Genomic DNA, 20,256 nt, shown 5'->3' with positions numbered 1-20,256 from the left:
GTTCTCTCTTTCTCCCTCTGTCTTTCTCCATCTTTCTCTCTCTCAAATAAATAAATGAAAATCTTTAAAAAAAAAAAAAAAAAGCAATGTTAGGATAGGTCTGGGTTTTCAAATTGTCAGCCCAGCGGCTAAATACTGTCCAGGTGAATGTATTTAGTTTGATTCATATAAGGTGGTGGTGTTTTAATTATGCCAATATTAGAAAAATATCAGACAGTTTCACACAAAAGTCTGGATTCCTTGAGCAGGTTTGAAAAATAGGATGATATGGGAATGCTGAGCTCAAAACCCCCAGTAGCCACAGGATGTGTGAGCTGTTTGGGGATCACATGCCCACTCCAGTTTGGACAGAGGTCCCAGTGCTCCCTGTGGCCTTCCACACACGCTCAGCTTCATGCACTGACATTACTTGTCGAGCTCCTGCATAACGTCATCTGGGGGTAAGATACCAAGATGTACCCATGAGAACCCTTCTAGAATCTTCGGTGATGTTGGCCACCGTCCCCAAACCTAGGTCTAGTATAGTTTACATTTGTCGTGGCATCCTGTCTGGCAAAAGATCAGGCCTGCTTGCACTGATGGTTGTTTTAAGATTTAAATGCTGTGGGTAGCATTATAAAAATTCAAGCCACCTGAAGCTGAGTCTTTTGAACAATTTAAAATTTCTCTTTTTTGAGTTCTATGTATCAGAAATGAGGCTTTCTTTTCTTTTCTTTACTTTTTTACCCCCTTGTTTTAATCAGTATCTGTCACTTATAGAACTAAAGAACTCCCCCTTCATATATGTAGAACCCAGGTCATTTGTCTGAAGAAGGGACCGAGTCTCATTGTTTGTGAGTAGAAATTTTTGAAAGACTAACTTTGGTAATTAGAGGAGTGCCTAAAATATTAGGAGGAGTGATCGTAACCAGGTTCCCAGACTCAGAGCTGCCCTATTGCATAACCTATGAGACAGGATATGCTACTTAGGTATAAACAGAGTGAAAAGCCATTCCTAATTTAATACATTGCAATAGGGCCTGATGTCAGCTTTAAACGAACCATTTTTATGAATTAATGGTGGGTGATTCTGTGACAAGAATATACAAATGATTTCTTCTTTTATCCCAATGACTTTCATTTGAATTGTGCTTAAACTGCTTTCCACCCAAGCAGAAGGAAGACTTCTGTGTGCCCAAAGTTATTCCACTATCGGGCTACACAAACCTCCAGTTCCTTTTCTAGATGAATTCTGAGCTGAGGTCTGTGCTTCTCAAATCCTCAGCCATTAAGATGTTTAATCATAAATCCTCTAAGGCTAGTATTTTATTTTCTTTTCCTATTTTTACTTGTTTGAAAGCTTGCTTTCCCATCCACTCCCCACGTTCTTCTATTGGGTGTAACATTCTGACCAGCAGAGCTAAACATTTCGTATAGCCTTAATAAGGTTAGTTTCTGTGAGCGGGTCCCAGAATGGACATATAATGCTTTACTTCTAACAGGAAAAAATCTCCAGCAGATCTTGCATGCATACTGAGAAATCTGAGCACCGGAAATCAAATACATGATGCAACTAACGTCCCTCATTCCTTGAATACCGCTATGCTGACTCTGAGACACTCTCTCCTTAGACTTGATGACCAGTGACCATTCATATTAGAGCCTTTCTAGTGGCTTCTTGTGGCTAAAAAATACCATTTGACTCCATATAACTGCCATTGTCATTCTCAGTTATAAAAAGTTGTTCATTATTCAGAAACTATATCAACAAAGTTTGGGGACACTTCACGTCCTGGGGACTCAATTTTTTAATCTTTGGAAAACTTAGAATTTATAGTTCAAGCACTTTTCTTTCAAGTCTAAAAATATGTACACGCCAAAAGAATTTTTTTTTTCTTTCAAATACGTGCTAGTTTAAAAATGAATGCAAAGGATTGTTTGCGTTGCTTTTTCAAATTTGAAATTCCCAACAGTTTTACCTTACCTTTACAGAAGTAGATTTTTTTTTTAAGATTATTTATTCATTTATTTATTTGACAGACAGAGGTCCCAAGTAGGCAGAGAGACAGGCAGGGGAGGGGGGGAAGCAGGTTCTCGGCTGAGCAGAGATCCCTATGTGGGGCTCAATCCCAAGACCCTGAGATCATGACCTGAGCTGAAGGCAGAGGCTTAACCCATTGAGCCACGCAGGCGCCCCTACAGAAGTAGATTTAAATGATAAATATGTTTCATAGGTATGCCTCCAATTCTTGTACTTCTATACACATGTGTTTGATCTTGTGGGACTTTCAACTATCTCTGGCAAGTGAGGCAGCATTCTATGTAACAAAGTACTGGTTTTGTTTACACCTTCATAAACCGTGCAGTTGAGATCTGTGGCTATTCCCGGCCACACATGATAAAAATATCTTGTGCCTTACTGATGTTTCTGGGCCTTCAAGGTCAATGGGCTGATCTTTAGCAGAGCTGTGAATTCTTGGATGTTTATATTTCCTACCCTCTTCTTAGGGTACTCCTTCTGTTCCTGCGTTCAGACTTCTCTCATTTTAGGCGGGCCTTCGACTTCCTGCTCCCTCCTCTTCTTCCTCTCGCCTGTCTCTTGTCCCTCCTTTTCCTATAAAAAAGAAGGGATCTGTTAGTAGTTAGTTATTTGTGTGGGTGACTGACTGACTAGTGACTTTTGGGGAGAACTAATCAAGCTATTTTTGGCTAGCTCCTGCAGTTTTAAAATATCTTGAGGCATTGTTTCATGTTATGGGAGCTTAAAACCAGTTAACTAGCATATAAGCAAATAGTGTAGGGACCCCAGCAATCATTCTAAGCTTCTTACACTGGCTCTAAGGATAAACGTTTTAAATTTCCTTCAGCGGTGATTGGGGTTGGAAAGCGCAGGTGACAAGTGACCACAGCAGGTGACTCCCTCCTGAAGGCCCCTCCCGATGAAGAGGTGAGCTTAGGGCAGGCTCAGACAGTGCTTCCAAAATTCCCCCTGGGCCCAGCTGAGACCCAAGATCTTTTACTTAAATAATGTCCCCTCCCTCTACAATGTCTAAGAAAAAACATCTTCTTGGTCAGAAATAGAAGACAACTGGCAAAAATACATGATGAACAACCATGTAAGTCAGACATATGTTAGAACGCTTTGTTTTTAAAAGTTTACCTTTTTGATTTAGATAAAAATAACTACCATGTCCAAGTCATCCAAGCAATCCTTACCCTCTTAATTGGGTCACACTACACTATGCCCGCCCTTTCTTCCTCTCTCTCTCTCTCTTTCTTTCTTTCTTTCTTTTTTCTTTCTCTTTCTCTCTCTCTCTTTCAGATTTTATTTATTTATTTGAGAGAGAGAGAGAGAAAACACAAGCAGAGGTAGGGGCAGAGGGAGAGCAGGAAGCAGGCTCCCCTCTGAGCAGAGAGCCCGCCGGCCATACAGCTCAATCCCAAGACACTGGGATCATGATGCTTAACCAACTGAGCCACCCAGGCATCCCTGCTGTGCTATTTCTTAAATATCTCCTCGGCGGAACGGTTCCAGTTCTAGGTCCAGGTCCGACCCCCATCCTGCATGAGCTTGGTTCTGTCCTCACCTTTAGCCTAGCCATCCTTCTCTCTTCCCAAGTGACACATAGGCATATCCTGTTCTCTGACCCAGTTGTTTAGGTGGCGTTGAATGAGCATTTCAAATGTTCCATTCCTTCTAAACCTCTCCCTCCTCCTCGCCAGCCTTCCAAATAAAAAGATCTGTTTCTTCTTGCCATGAGATACAAGCTTGATAAAAGGACTTGTTTCCTTTGTGCTTCTTTATTAATAGGGGTTTCAGAAACACAGGTGCCCAATGCCCTTTATAAGCACCTGTCAGTCATTCTTCACCACCAAGGTGAAGTGGATTTGGGGAAGCTATTGGTACCACCTTTCAAGTTGGAAACTCTTTGTCATTTTTTTTTCCCCCTGAACGTACAAACAGAGCAATAGATAAAAAGTAATAAATATAATTTAAGATATAAGTGGTAAGTATAGTTTAAGATTTGGGGCTGCTAGGAGTTTTACACTCACAGACACACAATATTCACATCAAACATATATTTTATTTATTTTATTTTATTTTGCATTTTACAGTGCTGGGAGTCGGGTGCAAAGCCCAGGGAGATTAGAAAACAGGCATGCCCAAGGTCACACAACTAATACTTGAGAGATCACCATGCTTTCACTCTGCTGTACATACTTAATGAGTATATAGACTCCGGGTAAGGCTGCAGACCTGGATAACTAAGCTCCATTTCCAAGTAAATAAGGAAAAGGGGATTGAAGGGAAAGAGAGTTAATGAAACAGTAGCTGCAAATCACTGAGCTCAGCACCTGGCAAGTGGCAAATTCTCAGTAAATGTGAGCAAGTAGTGTTGCCCCAGTGCCAACTCTTTTAGAACTTTCTTTTGGGGAGAACATTAATGATCCATCATTTCTTGCTTGTGGGATGGGAAGTTATTGACTTACCGCTGCTGGGCTTGGCATGTTGAGCCCTGTTTCTGTTTATTAATGTGATGAGGTTACTTGTGGCGAGGGAGGGTCCCTGCTGCTTGGTGGAGGTAATTATCTGTGTTGCTGTGCGGCTCCAAGATCTAGTTGCTGGCAAATGCTGGTTTCTTCCTTGCTCTCTCTCTCTCTCTCTCGCTCTTTCTTTTTTTTAAATCCCATTACATAATTTAACAATCATTTCATTCCGTAGTGAGATGAAAAGACTTTAGCAGCCTTCAGCTGGAGCTGAATAGAGAAGCAAATTATAGAAATCACTGACATTAGTGCCTGGCTAGGGCCGGATTGTTTCCTACTGAATATTTGAAAGTATTTTGTCCAATCTAATTTTAAAAGACTGGAGCCACTGGGCTTCCACTGCTTTCCTTGGGAACTATAATTACGTGGCCTAATGGGGCTCAGTGGTGGGACGTGTTCTCTAGCTGATAGACGAGCAATGGAGGCATTTGTGGGAGGTCTGGTCACTGTGTTCCTTCAAAACAGGATTTGAGAAGGGGCACACACTTATTTTGCTCGTTGGAGAAGATATTTTCTTTCTATGCAAGGATGTTCCTTTGGTTGGCCTGCTGCCTATCACTACATCATAGGATTTTCTTTAACTCTGTGTTATAGAGAATCCCCCAAACACACAACTGTAAAGAGAACAATATAATGGATACCGATGTGCCCCAAACTAGCCCAACTACCACCCATCCTGCCCCAAACACATGCTCACCCCCTTCTTCCCTTCTACTATTATTTTGAAACCAATCTTCTCATCTCACTTTTTCTAAATTCTAAGTATGTATAACATAAAATTTAGCATCTTAACCATTTTAAAATATATAATTCAGTGACCTTAAGTACATAGTACTGTGCAGCCATTACCGCTATGCAGGTCCAGAACTTTTCCATCACCCCAAAAGAAAACTCTGTACCCCTTCAGCACCATTCTTCCCTCCCCATCGTGCCTGGCAGTCACTCCTCTGCTTTCTGGACATTTCATATAAATGCATTTATGCAGTACATAGCCTTTTTGGTCCTTCTCTCAGTAAGTGTAATGTTTTCAGGAGTCATCCATGTTGTACCAGGCATCACTACAGCCTTCCTTTCCATAGCAGAATAATACTCTACTATATGGATATACCACATTCTGTTTATTCATCTGATAGTGGACATTTTGGTTAGTTCCACCTTTTGTCTATTGTGAATACTGGTGCTTTGAACATTCGATTGCAAGTTTTTGTTTGAATACTTGTTTTCAATCCTTTAGAGCATACGCCCAGGCATGGACAGACTGGGTCATAATGCAGTTCTGTGTTAACCTATTGTGGAACCATCGAACTGTCTGTGACTGCAACATTTCACATTCCTCCCAGCAGTATACAAGGGTTGCAATTTCTCCACATCCTTGGCAACGTTTGTTATTTTCTGCCTTTTTTTTTTTATTGTAACTATCCTAGTAGGTGTAAAGTGGTATCTTATTGTGACTTTTGGTTTACACTTTCCCTTTTTTAATTTAAATTCAATTAGCCAACATATAGTACATTATTAGTTTCAGATATAGTGTTCAACAATTTATCAGCTGCCTATAACACCCAGTGCTCATCACATCACGTGCCCTCCTTAATGCCCATCACCTGATTATCCCATTGATTTGCACTTTCCTAAGACTATTGATGTTAGACATCAGTTCATGTGATTGTTGGTAATTTGTATATCTTCTTTGGAAAAATGTCTATTCAAGCCTTTTGCTCATTTTTAAATTATGTTATTTTTATTTTTGTTGTTGATCTGTAAGTATCCTTTATATATTCTTTTTTTGTAATTTTATTTTATTTTTTCAGTGTTCCAAAATTCATTGTTCATGTACCACACCCAGTGCTCCATGCAATATGTACCCTCCTTAATACCCACCACCAGGCTCACCCAACTCCTCGCCCCCCTCCCCTCCAAAACCCTCAGTTTGTTCTCAGAGTCTCAGAGTCCAAGTCTCTCATGGTTCTTCTCCCCCTCTGATTTCCCCAACTCACTTCTCCTCTCCATCTGCCCATGTCCTCCGTGTTATTCCTTATGTTCCACAAGTAAGTGAAACCATATGGTAATTGACTTTCTCTGCTTGACTTATTTCACTCAGCATAATCTCTTCCAGTCCCATCCATGTTGATAAAAAAATTGGGTATCGGGACGCCTGGGTGGCTCAGTTGGTTAAGCCTCTGCCTTCGGCTCAGGTCATGATCTCACGGTCCTGGGATCAAACCCCACATTAGGCTCTCTGCTCAGGAGGGAGCCTGTTTCCCCCTCTCTCTGCCTACTTGTGATCTCTCTCTCTCTGTCAAGTAAATAAATAAAATCTTTAAAAAACATAAAAAGAACTCTTTTTTTACATAACCACAGTACCATTATCACACTTCCAAAAACCCTCATGTTTCTTTAGTATAATCAAATATCTAGTCTGTATTCAAAGCTCTAATTGCCTCAAAAATTTTAAGAGCTTTGGGGGAAAAACTCCTATCAGGATAAGTCGCATCCCTTGCAAATTGTTGGTATATCTTTTTAATGTTTTTAAGTCTATAAATATCCCCTCCATCTTCTTTTTTCCTTCTTGCAATTTATTTGTTGAAGTAAATGGGTCATTTGCCCTGTGGAATTTCCTGTTCTAGATTTTCTAAATTGTATCCCCATGAGGTAACATGTTCCTCAGTTCTCTGAATTTTCTGTAATTTGGTAGTTGGAACCAGACGCTTGCTCAGATTCTGGGGTTTTTTGGTTTGTTTTTTGTTTGTTTCTGGCAAGGCTACTTCTTAGGTGATGTTATTATGCTAATCAAGAAGCAAATAATGTCTGGTTACTTCTTATGTTTATTATGTTAACAGCCATTGAGAATCAGCTTTTAAATTCATTAGTTTGTCAGGGACTATAAAATAGTTATATTTTGATTCTGTTATGTCCTCTTCATTTATTACATGGAATGCCTGCATTTTATAAAGAGAAGACTTGCCCCTTTTAATTACCAAATTATCCAGTGCTAAAATTTGTCTAAGAATTGCAATACAAATTCTTGATTCTTTCCCTCCATTTATCAGTTTGTTAATGCATTTGGGTAAGTTTAATGCGTTTCAAGCCATTGCAGTCGTTACTGTTATCGATGCTCAAATCTTCCCATCTTTGGCCAGTGAGAACTTCTTCAGGTTGATACTTGAGTTCTTTCTAACATGACCTATGGTCTTTGATAGCTTCCTGACTATCACATGTGATCATTTTACAACTGTTACTGGGTTGCAGTATGGTCTATTGTGGTACTTCTTAAATTTTCTTACAAAAAGTCCTGAGAAGTCTCTTTACTCCTGCTGGTAGTATCGAGAAGATGGTAGGGTTTCCCTACCTTCTGTGGAATCATTAGACCAGTCAGAAAAGGCACTGGAAACTCATTCATGAAACTCACTTCATGAGTGTCACTGAGTTTCTACTAGGCATACATGGTGTTGATGTTAAGAATGTACATTTGGGGGTGCCTGGGTGGCTCAGCGGGTTAAGCCACTGCCTTCGGCTCAGGTCATGATCTCAGGGTCCTGGGATCGAGTCCCGCATCGGGCTCTCTGCTCAGCAGGGAGCCTGCTTCCTCCTCTCTCTCTGCCTGCCTCTCTGCCTACTTGTGATCTCGCTCTCTGTCAAATAAATAAATAAAATCTTTAAAAAAAAAAGAATGTACATTTGGACAAAGCCAAAACCATCAATGTGATTTCATTGTGGGTCCACTTTAGTTGTTTTTAGTGTCTGGTCAGAGATCGATTGCTAGTTATTCTGAATTCTTATCATATAATTACAAAAAAATAAGTACTTAATAATAAGATGCCATTTGTTGAAGACCTTTCTTTTTTCTATTTTTTTTGAAGAAAAGGGAGAAAGTAAGAAAATGAATGTTTCTTAATGCTAGAAAATGAATGTAAAATCGAATGAATTGCTTTTCCTTTTCTTGTCTCTACTTCCCCATTAAATGAGAGGTGATTATTTTCTGCCTGTTTGATAAAGTTGCTTGAGTGCTGTAATGAGTTTATATTTATAGAGAACTTGAAGCTTTTTGGATGAAAGGTGCTAAATTAAGGCTTATTGTTTATTGAATTTATTTGATGTGTCTAACCTCCTGTGAACATTTGCTGAAGTTAATTAAAAACAGTCCCCATTCTGACAGTTTACAGTGCCAATTACAAACCAATAGCATAAACAGTGTACACTTTATTGTCCTAATGTCAGATTGCCTAGAAAACTATAGTTCTTTGAGACAGGGGAATGATCCACTTTTGTAGGAAAGATGAGATCAATTGCTGGATAAAAACACAGAGATATTCTCAACTACATCTGAACCACCTAGCTTCCCTCATTAAAAAAAAATACTTAGAATATGGGGATTTTCCTCAATTTCCAATTATAATTTTTAGGTTGAAAAATTTAAAAATAATCTTTCTTTTCTATCATTTGGAAAAAAATTAAGATTCAAGTTTATGTTTTCTATACTGTTGTTTGATCACTTCTTCTTTATAGGAATGGCATTCTAAAGCAGCCAGCTGGAATGACTTAGGCTTTCTTAACCCAGTGGAAGCTATGAAGTGTGATTATAATCATGACATGTTTGCTTCCTTTGCCAGTTGGTGATGGAGTTTTGTGGTGCTGGCTCTGTCACTGACCTGATCAAGAACACGAAAGGTAACACCTTGAAGGAGGAGTGGATTGCATACATCTGCAGGGAGATCTTACGAGTAAGTGACAACACAGAGTCTCTTGGGAGGCGTTGAACTTTGTAGCAACCTTCTGCTGACATTCACAAAAGTACTGCATATGTGTTTAAAGCTTTGCTCTAATAGTGATGGTGGTAGTGGTAGTTTTAGGGTCTGCTCCCATGAAGGCGAGAGCCATTCTGAACAGGCTACATGCACACTCATTTAGAGGATTAACATTGTGACTTCCCTTACCAAGGGATTCATTTCCCATGATATTTCCAATTAGAAATCTGATTTTAGATCAAAGAGATAAGGTCTCACTTAGGAAATGAATTTTTTAGAGGTATTTTGATCACTCCATTTGAATTTTCCATTTGTGAAAGTTTATAACGAGATTAAGGATTACATGACATTTACCATTTTAGCATATAGAATCTAGTTTAACTGATTTTAAATTAAAAAAAATTATTTGAGTTTGTCTGTTAAGCTGATCAAAATAGCTGGACAAGACTATGTCTGTCCAGTTTTGCCCACTGATCTCAATCAGGCAATCTGGACAATAGCATCATATTTACTGAGATCAATTCAGAGAGAAGAAAATAGTTGGTCATATTTTAGTTCAGTCAGACTAGTTGGATTATCTCTTGCTACTGATTTGGAGGCTAATGTGTGTTCACTGAGCATTCTTACTAGATGTGCTTGGCAATCTAATTTATAAGCTCTTCCTTCTTAATCTAAGGGAATAAAAGTTAAAACTATTTTCATGATGTGTCCAAGATGCACTTTTGAGAGAAAGATTATGTGCTGCAAATGTGCAGCAACCTTCTGCTGAATGGATGGATGGGTGGATGGATGGGTGGATGTAAGACATTAAAAATATTCAAACCGCATTAGGCAAAACAAAACAGTAAGTGAACTTTAAAAACAACATTTATAATAGCATAAAAGTCAAATACTTAGAAATAAATTTACAGAAAGGTGTGAATGACTTCTACACTGAAAGCCACAAAATATTACTGAGAGAATTAAAGAGGACCTTAATCAAATGGAGGTGTATACCATTTCACAGATAAGAATACTTAATATTGTGAAGAAGTGATTTCTCCCTGGTTTGATCCATGGTTTCAATGAACTCCCCATCAAAATCCCTCTAGGTATAGCTGTGGATAATGACAAGGTGAGTTTTAAAGATTGCCTTGCCAAGAATAGCAAGACAATCTTGAAGAGGAAGGAGACAGCTGGAGGATTTATGCTGCCAGTTAGCGAGACTTATTATAAAGCTACTAAGTAAATAAAACAGAGTGGTATTGTCACAAGAATAGACAAATGGCCAGGGGAACAGAATCAAGAGTTCAGGAACAGACTCACTTTATCAGGACACCTGGTTTATGGCAGAAGAAGTACTGCAAAGCCTGGGTGCAAGGGTGCTGTCCTCAGTAAATAGTGCTTGGTCAACTGAAGAGTCATGGGAAAACATGAAACTTGATAAATGCTTTATACCATACTCAAAAATTAATTCTAGCTTGATTAGAGATATAAATATAAAGGATTAAAAAATAAAATAAAGCTAAAAAATTAAAAATAAAGCTCTTAAAAAAATAAAGCTCTTTAAAAAAAAATAAAGCTCTTAAGAGCAAACAGGATAAAACCTCCATGGCATGGGGTGGGCAAAAAGATTTCTGAGCCCAAGACAGTAAGTTTTTGAGTGGGAAACAAGGAGGTATGGTTGCTGCTCTCCTTCAAATCTGACATTTATTTTTGAGTGTTGAGGTGCTTTTGTGTAAACTTCAGTTGAATTTCTGACTTAGGATTTCACTCATTTAGAGAACGCACAAGGGGTTATTTAGGCCAATTATTTAGGCCCCCGTGAGTCCAAGAATATGCTGGATCTCCATGGCTGTTTCTGCAATACACCTTTGTGCTCTGGTGAGGAACCTTGGAATGGGGAACCCAGGGGATCAGCCATGAGCTCTCCAGGGTTCTGAAAGCAGCAGGATGTCTCAACCTATGAGTACCTCTCAGTACTTGATTATTTTCTTCCAATACATTTTCCCAGAAGATACTGGCCTTTGAGATAAGGTGACTCATTGGAAGGAACATTCAATCACAAGATATTTTAGACATAATTCTCCTTGCATCATATGATCTCATTAACTACAATGTTTGGCTCACTTATGTGCTCTGGTACCTGCTTCCAACCACTGTGCTAGTGAAGGAATGTGGAGATCTTCAGTCCCTCTAAGTACTACAGGATGTTAGTATGTTGTAAAACCAGACATTTTACTCTGCTTGATGCCTACTTTGAGCTGAACTGACTAGAGAGGAAAGGTAATTTTTCAAACCCAAACAAGTGGTCCAGCTTCTCACAGGGTTTATGTTTACAGATCTTCCTGAATGTATACATGGATCAAATTTGGGGGGCATCCAGATTTTCATGCTGAGTTTTTCCAACACAGGAATTCAGATATTTAGTTTTGTTTCTTTTTGTGTCAACCTCATCTTTCCATGCCAGAGTTTCATCATAATGGAGGAAAATTAAAAGTACAGAAAATTATAAATAATAAAATGACATTAATTGCGTATATAGTATGTTGAATTAGCAAGTGTTAGCATAACGTAATTTGCTTCAAGACTCCAATTTGAGGTTTTTTTAGGTTATACTTTGAGAAACGTATCACTACCTTAGAGCAAGTCCATAGATTTCAGAACTCACACCACAAATAAGACAGAGAGTAATTCATGGAAAAACAGGACACAGGTTTGGATGTCACCAAATAATTATTTCATACAATGAACACAAAGTCACAAATCTCATAAAGCACTAAAGATGACAGTTACAGATGTCAACAAAGGAAATAGAAACTGCTATTTTCTTTTTTAAAATGTGAGCCACATTGGCTAAAGGCAATGGGAGATTTCTTGACTGGTCTGAGAAATACTGGATTGTGCTTAATTAAAATTATATGATACAATGTAGTCTTTAACTTTTTTTTTCTACTAAGTTTTTATCTAAATTCAAGTGCGTTAGCATATAGTGCAATATTAGTTTCAGGAGTAGAATTTAGTGAGCAACTTTTAACTCTTGAATTCAAATATTGCTAAAAAAAAAAAAAGAGTGGAGGACTTAGTTAAATCAGGTTAGTTTTCCTTATGGAGACTATATAGATCTTCCTGTTATAAACTAGCACATGCAGGCAGTCCTCACTTTTCATAGTACTGTTAGCTAAAACTCGTGCATGCCAGAACCACATCATTGTCCTCGTGGGTTCATTGCTACCTTAGATCATAGCTGATGTGTAAACAGTTCATTTAATACAGCAGCACACATTGCAAAGACTGCTTCTGTATTTCAGTTTATATTGATCAATTACCTAGTTTAGAACAGCACTATACACATGTGGAAGACCTGAGTATGATAATGAAGGTATCCAAAAGAAAGAAAGGAAAGAAAGAAAGTAGCTCTGGGTGAGTTTACATATTTTTTGGATCATTGACAACCCAAATGATTTATTTGCATCTTGGCTTACGTTCTCCTTAACCCTTCTTAACTCTCTGTTACTCCAGGGGCTGAGTCATCTGCACCAGCATAAAGTGATTCATCGAGATATTAAAGGGCAGAATGTCTTGCTGACTGAGAATGCAGAAGTTAAACTAGGTAAGAACAGAATCCAGTGAGCGGAGGAATCAAAGGAATTGATAGGATTATTTCAACAGCTGGTTGGTTTTGTTGTTCTACTTCTTTTAATGAATGTAAATTTGTCACCATGAATTTGAAGGTCATTGTACTAAGGAATGATAGGAAAATGTTTCTTTGTCCATTTCAAAACATGTCTAAAAGCATTTGACAAGTGAACTGGTGTACAATGTGGCAGACAGAACCATTTGCTTAATATGTAGAAATAATTCAGGTTTTCTCAAGCAAAACCCTTTAGATTAGAAGTGGCTGACCTGGGGCGCCTGGGTGGCTCAGTCATTAAGCTTCTGCCTTCGGTTCAGGTCATCATCCCAAGGTCCTGGGATCGAGCCCCGATCAGGCTGCCTGCTCAGTGGGGAGCCCACCTCTCCCCCTCCCACTTCCCTTGTTTGTGTTCCCTTTCTCGTTGTCTCTCTCTGTCAAATAAGTAAATAAATAATCTTTTTTTTTTAAAAAGTGACTGACCTTGAAATGGTTCCTATATCTCACCATTTGTTTACTTTGTTGGTGCTATAAGAGAACAGCAATGACCCATTTTTTTTTACTGAAAAATATCCACATTTAGACATATTTAGAATAATGAATTCCTGCTATGTTCCCATATGTTTTAAGTTATATTTACATCGACTTCATTATTACCTAGGGCACCTGTACAAAAGGGGTGTTCAGTATTCTACTTTGAATGCATGCTGGTTATCCTACTTGCATTTGCTGGAGTGATCAGAGAGGGAACCCTTTCCCTTGGTGCTGGGATTGTCCAGATAAGGTCAAGAATCTCTCTGTGCTCCACAAGCCCCTCCACCTGCTTGGTATCTCTGAGTAAGAGCACAAAGTGACAGCTATCCCTAAGATACTCAGTTTGTCATCTAGAGAGGAGTTACTGGCCATATGATTGTTTATTTTCAAAGAGATTGAAATACATCCCATGTTTATATCCCAAACATTTGTTCTTGTCTTTTTGTTAAAATATATAATTTCCATTTTATTCTCAGCATTTGGGGCCAAACTTTCATCTCATGAATATTCCCTCTTAAAACAAAAACACACATTCCTTAGGGAAGGCGTGTGTGTGCATGTACGTACGTTCGTATGGACGGCCTAAATAATCTATCCTCAGAAGCTTTGCTCATCACTGATTAACCATCACTTGTTGAGAGAATGCTCTGTCGGGCCCTGTACATACCCCTTTATATCACAGCAACTCTGTGTCAATATCATCACCCTCGTTTTACAAATTTGGAAACTGAAGCTTAAATCTTGATCTGCTAGCCTCAGCTCAGACCACTAGTATATGGCAGAAATGGGATGCAAACTTAAGCATTCTGACTCCAGAAACTTGGCTCTTAACCACTTTCTTTGTATCCCCCAACTATTCTCTTCGATGGCAAACAAGCTGGCCTTTGATTTAACACCTGTATTTGGCCCCTACGGGCCCTTGGTTTAACCAAATACAACATTTTGGGCTTTCCTTATTGGCATACTTTAGTCATTTACACATGCACTTTAAAAATAGACATTCACAGTAGTTAAAGGAAAGAAGGAACCCAAGTCGGCCATCAACAGATGAGTGGATAAACGCAACGTGGCATGTACATATGATGGAATATTCCTGAACCTTAAAAAGTTAGGAAATGCTGGCCCGTGTTCCAACATGGACAACCCTTGAGGATATTACGCTAACTGAAATAAGCTGGTCACACAAAGGCAAATACTGTATGACTCCACTTATATGAGGTATCTGTAATATTCCAGATTTATAGAGACAGAAAGTAGAATGGGGAGAAGGGAGAATGGGGTGTTATTGTTGAAATGATACAGAGTTTCAGTTTGGGAAGATGAGAATGTTCTGGAGTTGCACTGTGGTGATGGTTGCACAACAATGTGAACATATTTAACAACACAACTATAAGCGTAAAAATGACTAAAATTGTGAATTTTGTGGTATGCTTATTTTGCTGCAGTTAAAAAAAAAGGCACACTTATTTTATTCACCATATAATCATCCAAGACTTTATTCATTTATCTTCTCTTAAATAGTGGACTTTGGTGTCAGTGCCCAGCTTGATCGAACAGTGGGCAGGAGAAATACCTTCATCGGGACCCCTTACTGGATGGCACCAGAAGTCATTGCCTGCGACGAAAACCCAGACGCCACATATGATTTCAAGGTATGACTTCCTCTTCATTGTTTCAAAACTGTGCCTCCTGTCTCGTCCTGAGTCTCGCAGTGGGAGAATTCTCACATGCCTTTGGGCCTATGATTAAGTAATCCAAAGGGAGAACTGAAAAGCATTATTCGAATTTAAAATGATAAGACGCTCAAGTGAGAATCTTTTCCATGAATTCACCTGATTGCCTCTTTGTAAAAAATGTTGAGACCATTTTCTAGATTCTCTTGAACTTACTCTTGTTTCTTATTAAGAAAATAGTTTTCTTATGAAAGTGTTGAATCACTGTATTGTACACCTGAGACTAATAGTACACTGTATGTTAACTTACTGACGTTTTAATAAAAACTTAAAAATAGGTAACACAAATTTTTATTTTGATTATAGTTTACATTTTTAGCAAAAAAATTATATAGATATACATATATATATTTTATATATATATTCGGAGAGATTTTTATTTATAAAGAAAGCCAATTTGTTGTCTTGGGTCATCTTTTTCTGATTAAAAATAGACTTCCTCATTTCTCCATTGCTCAAAGTTTAACTATTGAAGTTTATTTTTAATGAGAGCAAACAAAACGGGATGTTGGTAGGTACCTCATGTTATTTTTGTAGACTATCATGCTGTTTCATTGAAATTTGATTTGAGGCTTGTTATTTTGTATCATAAAGTGGCAATTTGCTAATAAATTCAAGGCAGTGTTTAAGTAGATGGTGACAGTTGTTCCCTTCTCCAGGAAGTCCCCCCCCCTTTTCCATTTTACTAGTCAGTAATCAAACATAGTTTGGAGTTACTATCCAACTCATGGCTGCAATGTCAGGTGACATTATTGTCATGAATCGTGGCTGAAAGTTGAGACGTTAAAATTGGAGGCAAATGGGATGTAGGAACTGTGGGTTTTCAGTGCAATAGATGAAGAGATAAGCTGTGGTCTTTGTATAGACCACAGCACAACCTTGGGCCAGATCTAACACTACCCACGCTGGCTTCACAGATGCATGGACTTTTCACCAAAGTATTTTAGTGGTCACCTCCACATGCCTTCCTCTTGCAGATGGGAAACTGAGGCCAGAGGCCCTTGCAAGTACACACAAAGTTAGTGGGCTTCTCAGAGTTGGGACTTGAACATGCATCTTCCAACTCTCTTTTCAGAAGATTACCAATATATTACCCCTCTCCTCTATGATGTACTCCTATATAAATCAACTTACCCACAAAACAGCTTCCGAACAGTATATTTGAAGAATTTCTTTTTTAAAGAACATTTTTAGTTCTCCACATGTGGAGTTATTATTGAAATCAGGTCACAAAGATGCAAACATTGCAATGTCTTCAGGACCCAGTATCTCAGGGCATTGACAAAATTATTTGCCTCTTTGGAGAAATACAAGCTGAAAGTCTAAAACCAAAATAATCTCCTGTAAATGTCTTCCTCCTCTCAAAGTTAGTCACTGTAATAACCTGACAACAATCTGTCTGAAAACAGCTGCCAAGTTAAAAATTAATGTCGCCAAAATAAATGTCATTTATTTCAACTGCTAATGATAAGCACATTTAAATAATTTAATTTGCAGATCCCTTCAGAGGAACCACTAGAAAATATATGTCCCAGACCAGATATGTGTATCCTAATTGACTATAAGTAATTCTCCAAACAATAGTTATACTTAACAAGCGCTAACTAGTTTGCTTCTGGGACACGGATATTTTTCACTGCTTTATAACATACCATTGAGAATCAGGGTGTTTCAAACTTTTACCCTTGGTTTAGCCTTCTAACTATTCTGAGCGGCTGTACTTTATGTGGGACTTCTTTTCAGTCACTGTGACTTCGTCATTTTCAATAAAGTAGAAGACAACTTCTTTTTGGCGAAGCCAAAGCTTAGAATTATACTGATATGGTCCACTTTCCTCGGATTAAGGCTAAGGAAAATAGTTTGGGATCAGTGAAAGAATTTGGAGCCCAATGCATAATTCTAGGTGTGGACAAAGCCTGGTGTCTGAGTAAACACGGGGGCATTGTGCAGCACAGGGTAAGTTCAGAGATACTGGAAGGTCCATGTGACTTTAGAAGTATCCTAAGACATTAATAAACTGATGATGAATTTCAGTGTCCTTTATTAAAAAAATAAGGAATCTTGATGAAAGAACAGTTTCACTATATTAGTCATTTACACCTTAGTGAGAATTACTTTATTAGGATTGTTACAAGTGCAGGTGGTATGAGAGGCGGAAGAAGCCATGGCAAGAATATGAGCCTCACCAGTCATTGTAATGGGTACAAGAATGGGCAGAACAAAAGGGTGAATTAGGAAAACCGGGCAGATAGGAAGATTTATTTCAACCGCTTCACACCTTTACAGTGAACCAGAGAGGCAGTGATTCTAGAAATATAATCTTTCTACTTCTTTCTTGGCACCAGATTTTATCCTTTTTTCTGTTCACCATTCTTAGGAATGTGGTCTGTCACCAGGAGAAAACTTGACAATATGTTGCCTTTCAAAACCGTTTCTTCATTCACTCAGCACCTATTTATTAAACACCCACCACATGTAAAGAATCAGCCAAGCTGCATCTGTCCATGCAGTTTCTGACACATAAAGTTCATTTGCAGCCCCGTCCAAGTTCAGGTGTTTGGTACCATGCCTCCCTGGTCCGTTTGACCCAGCGTTATCTCCCAGCCTCAGAAACGTGTGTCAACACTTTGGGCTCTCATGTGCTGTAGATCTTTCCACCTAGAGAGTATGTTTGCAATAAAAGATGACTTGAAAGCCACCAGGTTTTGTTAGATTTCACAAAAGCCCTTCCTTAAAAATACAGACCAATGTAAGAGAAAAATATAATTTTATCATTTGATTTATTATTCATTGATTATCAGCTACTATATGAGATACCTTGAGATATCTACTATTTAAGATATCTTCAAAGACTGGTATAGATTTTTCTAGAGACTACCATAATTCAATAAAAGAAAGGCCTCTGTAGGAAGGTAGTCTGAAGAACTCATGCTTTTCGGTGCAATCTGGTTTTGTCTGATACCTACCAGGCATGGTAAGTAACTGATTGGAAATAACCCCTAAGGAGGAACACCAGAATCTCATACGCCTGGTGTGTTCCCTTTCCCCTAGAGGCCCTTCCTTTCTTGTTTTCAGAAATTCTGTCAAAACACTTCAAGCAAAAGGAAAGGTTTCATTTCCCTGATAAGTGTGTGGGGCAATAATGAGAGCTTTCTCATTTAATAACAAGCATTCAGAGATTTAAAATTAAGAAAGCCGTTCAAAATTCCTAAGCTGTTTAAATTGTTATTTTTGAAATTTGAATTTCAGTTCAGTTAGATGGGAGTTGTCAAGGGTTTTATCGTCCCGTGGATCTATTGCTTTAACAGAACTACTCACACTAATGAAAGTTCTCTGCAGCCAAATTCTCAACAATAGGGAACTGGTGGAGTGAAGCCAAGAGCATCTGGCCAGTGGAATACCATGCAGCCATCTTAGCAATGGGGCAGCGTGTGTGCTGAAGCTGGACAGATCCCAAGATAGAGTGTTAAACGCTAAGAGCAGCTCACGGTGTATAGAGTACACAACATCTAGTCTTACTAGTCCCTACCCCATGGATATATGGTGTGGGAATGGAGAGCTTAACATTTTTGTTTTATATATATTTTTTATGTATTTTATTTTATGTATTTTTTTGTTCTGTGCCCCCCCCCCATAAACTGACCTTGCTTTTATGTTAAATTAGTATAGAAAAATCCAGTGAAACAGCATAGCCCCTCCCTCACCCCCCAACTCCTGCCCCATCCTCTGGCCCAACCTGCACTGATGTTGTACGTTAGTCACCTCAAGTCTGCTTACGGGACTTTGCACACAGGTGCCGTGGATCATCGGCAGCCCTGGGTGTCTCCTCCGGGCTCAGGTGAATGTTGTACTGGGGCTGTGGAGCGAGCTTGCAGGCTCCCATGTTGCAGATAACTGGCTTTAATCAGGCAGGCTGAAAGGAGAAATCGCGACTCATGGGGCGTCACCAAGATTCACGCAGGGTGTGATGCGAGAGGACAATACTCAGATTGCAGAATGAGGTTTACATTCCCAAGTGAGGCCTGGCCTCAGTGTACTGCTGAGAGTCAAACAACTCCCCGCCTTATTCGGAAGGAGGGAAGGATGATAGAGATACCATGTTATTATCACCCGTAAGAAGCTGACATTCCTATGAAATGCGTTCCTATGGCTCCATGCTCCTACCCACCTGTCTGGAAGTCCTCATTGAGACACAGCAGGACCCCCCTGTCCCCACCTGCATGTCCCCAGCTGGAGGTAATAAAGCTATTCTAACATTTCCCCTTGGGTCAGGTAACAAATGTGGATGAACGAGGCCCTGAAGATTCTTGCCCTCAGTTTGTTTTATGTGGGAAATGGAATTATTTAAATTGCTCCCCGTTCCTGAACATCCTCAGTGATCTCGAGTGACCCAACCCCTTGGCTCTTTACATAGAATATAGAATATATTAGTGTAAGGCCTAGTGAATCAGAGTGAAGCTTTTGAAGTCAGACAGGACTGGTTTACAATGTAGACATTGCCTCCTGTCTGTTACCTAGGGAAGCTATTGAAACCTTCTGAGTCTCCATGAAATGGGAAGAATAGATCGTAGATCACAAGGTTGCCTTAGAATAAAGTGAGCTCACATCTACAGAGGAGCGAATTCGGTGCCTAACACTTGGAGCTCCTCGACCTATTATAGTTGATATTTGTGCTTGTGTGTCATAGGAAGGTACTACTATTTGGGGTCATTTTTGTTTTTTTTTTAACCGCAAAAAGCCAGCCACATCATATGAGTCAAACCTCATATTTGTCTGACACACCTTTACTTGTCTGCTTATGTTGAGTCAGAACCTGCTTCTCCATAACTTCTACCCCTAGGCGAAGGAGCATCCCTTAGGGCTCGCACGCAATAAATACAATTCCGTTTTTCCAACTGGAGCATTGCCACAGAGAGAATAACAATACGTCACAACAGAAGACTGTTTTCTGGTCCATGAGACTTGGTCAAGTCCACTGTCCTGGTCGTGCCAGTTATTACACTGTTGTCTGTCGGGTCTAGACTACCTTGCTATCCTCTGCTTTGGGATAATGGCACTAGCACTCAGTGAACCCTTTTTCTACCTGTCCATCTGGCTTTCTACAAGG

The 20,256-nt window shown here is 39.1% G+C and overlaps 1 protein-coding gene across 5 annotated transcripts in view; it reads left to right on the top strand.

Annotated features, from left to right (window-relative positions):
• Positions 1 to 20,256, top strand: part of TNIK (TRAF2 and NCK interacting kinase) — a 388,557-nt gene that overhangs the window by 251,054 nt on the left and 117,247 nt on the right. For all 5 annotated transcript variants that reach the window (XM_044251788.1, XM_044251786.1, XM_044251789.1 and 2 more), the window contains exons 5-7: positions 9,135 to 9,245; positions 12,771 to 12,861; positions 14,938 to 15,068. In XM_044251788.1, the coding sequence (XP_044107723.1) occupies positions 9,135 to 9,245; positions 12,771 to 12,861; positions 14,938 to 15,068 (333 nt within the window). The remainder of the gene's footprint in view (positions 1 to 9,134; positions 9,246 to 12,770; positions 12,862 to 14,937; positions 15,069 to 20,256) is intronic.

The sequence above is a fragment of the Neovison vison genome, chromosome 6, assembly GCF_020171115.1.
Source record: "Neovison vison isolate M4711 chromosome 6, ASM_NN_V1, whole genome shotgun sequence".
Taxonomy (NCBI): Eukaryota; Metazoa; Chordata; class Mammalia; order Carnivora; family Mustelidae; genus Neogale; species Neogale vison.
The sequence above is the reverse complement of the archived record's forward strand: the minus strand, read 5'-3'. Positions and strand labels throughout refer to the sequence as shown.